The sequence below is a fragment of the Ovis canadensis genome, chromosome 4 (assembly GCF_042477335.2).
Source record: "Ovis canadensis isolate MfBH-ARS-UI-01 breed Bighorn chromosome 4, ARS-UI_OviCan_v2, whole genome shotgun sequence".
Classification (NCBI taxonomy): Eukaryota; Metazoa; Chordata; class Mammalia; order Artiodactyla; family Bovidae; genus Ovis; species Ovis canadensis.
The window spans coordinates 135,374,979-135,380,000 of NC_091248.1; the positions used below are offsets into that span (position 1 = coordinate 135,374,979).

General features: G+C 66.8%; 1 protein-coding gene across 1 annotated transcript in view; it reads right to left on the reverse strand.

Moving 5' to 3' along the window:
* Positions 1–3,810: 3,810 nt before the first annotated feature.
* The window catches only part of LOC138439856 (collagen alpha-1(I) chain-like), a 4,297-nt gene continuing 3,085 nt past the window's right edge, over positions 3,811–5,022 (reverse strand). Inside the window, exons 4-6 of the mRNA XM_069588924.1 lie at positions 4,839–5,022; positions 4,017–4,538; positions 3,811–3,924 (exon numbers count right to left, since the gene is read on the reverse strand). The exon at positions 4,839–5,022 is cut by the window's right edge and continues 279 nt beyond it. Coding sequence (XP_069445025.1) covers positions 3,811–3,924; positions 4,017–4,538; positions 4,839–5,022 — 820 coding nt within the window. The remainder of the gene's footprint in view (positions 3,925–4,016; positions 4,539–4,838) is intronic.

Sequence of the window (5,022 nt, forward strand, 5' to 3'; positions counted from 1 at the left end):
GTTCGATCGATCAGGAGCCACTGTCTTCTGATGTGTCCAACTTGCTGTCGCGATGGCGATTCCAGCTCCTGGGCCTTTCCCCTCCGAAGGAGAAGGATCAATGTCCAGATGAACGCCCCGGGGTGCTTCCGTGAGCCCGCCCCCACCCCCAGCAGCCCCAGCCCAGCCCAGCCCAGCCCTGCCGCTGATTTGTTGTCTCCCCTGTGCTTCTGGGTGTCTGTCTGTTCTCCCTTTCTTTGGAAGGAAGGTGTCTGCTCGGGGCCCCCTGCCTGCCCACTTCGCTCATCGGGGGTTGTTTCCCTTTTGGAGGCTGAGTTGTCTGACGCCTCGATCAGTTTTGGACAGAAAAGCCCCTTTTGCAAGATGCTTGCGCTTTCCCCGGGTATACCCCCCCCCCCCCCCCCCACACACACGGATGTGTGTTTCCGTCCGTGTGTGTCTGTGAGTATCTATATGTACATAGATACACCCATAGATACTCACACGCGCGCACGTAGACATCGACACAGACACGTGGGTATCTGTGCACTTAGGCACGTGTACACGGACTTCTATGGACGTGTGCGGATACACACGCACGTTCGCATATGCGTTTCCGTGTGTGCGCATCTATGCACATGCATCTGCGTGTAGGCACTCTGGACGCCCCCGGGCGCCTGTATGTGCGTACGTGCACGCACGTCTACTTATATAGACGTGTGCGTATCCCGACACATACACACTCGGACGTCTGTGTGGACCTCCAGACGCGATCCGTAGACGTCTCTGGATGTGTCCGTATGCGCGTATGCATGTGTGCATACACGTGTGCATACACACACGAGGACAGATGCGCCTATGGAAGCACGCACGCACGTGTACGCGTATACGTGCACCCACACCTGTGCGTATACATCACACGTATACACACGTGTGCATCTGTACGCGTGGACACGTCCGCCTTGATTTGTACGTATGTGTCTATGGATCCCGACGTATCTGCACATATGAGCATGTGTATCCGTACCTGTGTATATCCGCGTACGTCTGCGTATATATGCCTGAGTCTACGTGTATACACGCAAGCATACACGCACAGTAGAAACGCCTAGGCACACACGGGCGCACACAGACACATGCGTGTTTGTGAGCATGCCCTTCGAACGTGTTTGTCCATACCCATGGGTGCGCGTATATATAGGCGCGAATATGCGTGCGTATACATATGGACGCGCGGATACACACATGTGTATGCGTTCTCTCTCCCCCTCCCCCTCCCCCTCCCCCTCCCCCTCCCCCTCCTCCTCCTCCCTCTCCCTCTCTCTGACTTTTAAGCACCCGGAGCCCTTCTATGACTTGACTTTCCTGCCTGGTGGTTTTGTTTCGTTTCCTTTCTGATCGACTTCACAAAGTTATTTATTCATTTAACTGGCTGTTGTCATGGAACACGGGGTTTATGGAGTGGATCCCTATTGACTCGGTCCGGTCCTCCTCACCTCCACGCCCCTCAGCCGCCCCACCCCCCACCCCCGCCCCCGCCCCCGCCCCCGCCCCCCAGCCCCACCCCCCACCCCCGCCCCTCCCAACCCCCACCCCCGCAGCCCTGCCACCCCAGACCTCCCGCCCGCCCTCCCGCCTGCCTGCCATTCTGGTGTTTGTGGCCAGTTCAGTTATTTTGAAATCCATGTTCTCCTGACCTCAAGTGCACTTTCCCCACCCACCGGCGCCTGCTTGGGTTTGTTGTCTTCGGACTTTGTCACGGTCTCTACCCAGGTTGAGTTGTGTCTTCTCTTGGTGGGGGTTCCGAGTGTGTCTCCTCCTTTTCCTTTCTTGCTCCTGGGCTTGCTTGTCTGCGTCTGCTTTCCAAAGTCCTGCTTTGTTCTCCGAGCAGCGCTCGCCTTGGTTTCGCTTTGCCGGCCCCTCCCTCCCTCCCTCTCTTTCGGGGGAGGGGGGGCCGGGGGAGTCTGCGATGCCGCTCGCTGGTGCCCCTCTCTCCGCCGACCCCGCCCCGAGCCCCCACCGCCCGCCGGCGTCTCCGTGGAATGTCCCCCCAGCACCCCGGAATCGCGTGGGGGAGTGAGTCTCCTTCGTGGCAGCCTCCTGAGGAGATCCTTCCCAGCGTGTCTCCCTTCCTCTGCGGCCGGGGTCGCGTCGCGTCGCGTCGCTCGGCGGCGGAGGCTCCGGGCCGAGCTCGGGCGTTTGGGCGGCCGGCGCGGTGGCGTCCCCGGCGGCCGGCGACAGCCACCCGTCCTCGGGACGTTCGAGTCGCTTGTCGGGAGCCACCTGGCGGCCGCTTGTATATTGTCCCTCCCTTCTGGAGCTTCGGCGAGGCCTCCTTCAGGAGGATTGTGACTCAGCCTCTGGGCCCGAGGCAGAGCTCTCAGACACCGGCGACGCTGGCGGCGACAGTCCCGGTGGCGCCGAGGCCTAGGGACAGTCCTGCTGTCGCCGGAGATTGGTTCTCTAGGTTTCTGAGGAGGGTGACCGTCGCGGCGCACCGCAGCCGGCTTGCGGGGCGGCCTGACCGGGTCGACCAGCATCTCCCCGTGCCCCTGCGGCCGCGGAGACGGACCGCCCGGACCCTACCTGGGCCGGGCCGCCGCGGTGGGCAGGGAGAGGGTCTTCCCTGCCCGGAGCGCCTGGACTCGGGCTCGGCGGTCCGGACTCCTCCTGGGCCGCCCTCAGGAGCGTGTGCTTCGCCCTCGGCCCCGCTCCGGAGGTGGGGACCGGCCCGGACGGTGGCTTGGAGGTCGCCGGAGGGCGCGCCTGGGTCCGGGCCCTCGGGTCCTTCCTGCCCGAGGTGTTTTCCGCGTCGCGCTCCGGAGGTGGGGACCCGAGGGTTGACCGGGGGAGGCGCGTGTGCGGTCCCCCCCGTGGGGTCCGGTCGCCCGAGGCGTCTCCCGGCACCCATGCTTTCTCTTTGTCAAAGTCCTGACGGGTCCGGAGACGTGGATGGACCGGACCCTGCTTCCGCGGGTGGCCGGGGAGGGCGCGCTCGACCCTCCGGCGTGCCCTGGTGGGTCTCGGTCGTCGGACGCGACTTTGGCTCACCCCTCTCCGACTCCCTGAATCCCAGTCAGTCGGGAGGTGGGGACCGGCTCGGGCCGTCCTGGGTGCCCCGTCTAGGACGGTCTGGGCCCCGGGCGCGGTCCCTGGTCGGGGCCCGCTCGTCTCGTGGGAAGCGCCTCGCTGACGGGTCTGTCTTCTGTGTTCCTTTTGCACATCGAAGCCAAATCCCCGTCCGGAGACACGGACGGGCCGGTCCCCCTACCCGCGTGGGTGAAGCGGGGAGGGCGTCCTCGGCCAGCTCCCCCTCTCTCGGTGTCCGCGCCCCCACCCCCACCCCTTTTGCCACCACGCGCCCCTCCCCCCCCCCGGTCGACCAGATGACCCCCCGCCTGCCCCCCGCCGCCCCCCCGCCCCCCCCGCCCCCCCCCCCCCCCCGAGAGCTCGGGGCCTGGTGTGTATGGGGCAGTGTTGGGGACAGGTGGCCGGGACAAGGTTCCGGGGGCCCTCCCTGCGAGTCGTAGATGGGCTCCTCTGTCGCCTGCTGTCATTTCGTCGCCCTTAATAGGCCTTTTTTGCCACCAGGTAAGTGCTGACACGGTCTCCTTTGGTGTTTGCCACCGAGGACTGTGGGTCTCTAGACGCACGCGGGGCTCTGGGCTTCTGGGCCGCCAGCTGGTGCCCGGTTCGTCCCTTGCCGCTGGAGCCGCCCGCCTGGGCCTGTGCGCCGGCTCCTGTGTGGTGTCGTCTGGCTGACCCGACCCACGGTGCCACCTCCGGTCTCTGGGCGACCCGAGGGTGGCGGGGCGAGGTGGCGCGGGTCTTCTACCCTGGGCGCCCCTCGCCCCCGCTGTGGGCACCTGGGGGCGGCTGGGACGACCCCCGCCCTGTGGGCTCCGTGTCAGGTGTTCTCCTCTTGGGGTCGTTGGCCGCTCTCGCCTGAGGCGAGGTGGGGGGGGATGGAGGTTGCCGGCGAGGCTTAAAACGGGCCCCTCTGGTGACTGTCCTCGCCGTGCCTCCCCCCGCCCCACCTTGGCTCCACGGATCGATGTGGTGTGGTCGTGTTCTCCCGGGCCGAGCCTAAGCCGTGCCAGACGAGGGACGGGCGTTCCCAGTGAGCGTGTCCGCTCTTCTCGGTCTGTCCGCGGGGCCCCTCGCTTGTCTTCCCCCCCGCTGCCCATCAGGGAGGGTGAGGAAGGCAGGGGTTGGGTGTGTGGCCTCTGGCCCTGATCTTCGGTCTCCTGCTGTCCCTTGCCTCGGGGCGTCAGTGGGCGCCGTTGGTCTTCTGACACAGCAGATTGCTCCCGCTTCGCCTTCTCGGCGTGTGCCCGGCGAGCGGCCCTCCCTGTGGCGGGGAGGGCTGTGCCGCCGCCGCCGCGCTGCGCGCCCCACGCGGGTGTGCGAGCGTGCCTCGTGTGACCCTCGGCGGTGCCCCTGGAGCGCTCCAGGTCGTCCCTCAGGTGCCTGAGGCCGAGCGGTGGTGTCGTTTCCCTCAACCCGGTGTCCCCCTCGGGTCCCCGCCACGGTGGCGTGGGTGTCCCGAGAGTGGCTCTCTTTTTTGGGGGGGGTCGAGGCGGTAGGGAGAGGCGTGCCTGTTCCCCTCGTCGTGGAGGCCTTGGTGGATGAGGCCTTGCGGGGGGGCGGGACGCGCGGGCTCTGCTCTGGCCCTGACCGCGCACACGCTCGTGTGTGGCGGTCCGCTTCCCTGTACCGCAGACCCCTCCCGCCCAGCTGAGGCCTGGTGGCTGGCGGAGCGCCTCCGTGGGCCCGAAGGTGAGACGGTCCGGGGGAGGGACGGCGCGCCCTCGGTGAGAACGCCTTCTCTAGCGATCCGAGAGGGAGCCTTGGGGTACCGGAGCCCCCAGCCGCTGCCCCTCCCGAGTGCGCAGTGGCCACCGTGGCGACTGCCAGAGCACGTGGGCAGAGCAGAACTCCCCCGCCCTCCGTGGGAGGGGAGGGAGTTGGGTGCGCCGGCCCCGCGGTGGGGCCGTGTGCCGCTCGTTGCCTACCGCGGCCCGCGCCTCCCCCCTCCGCGTC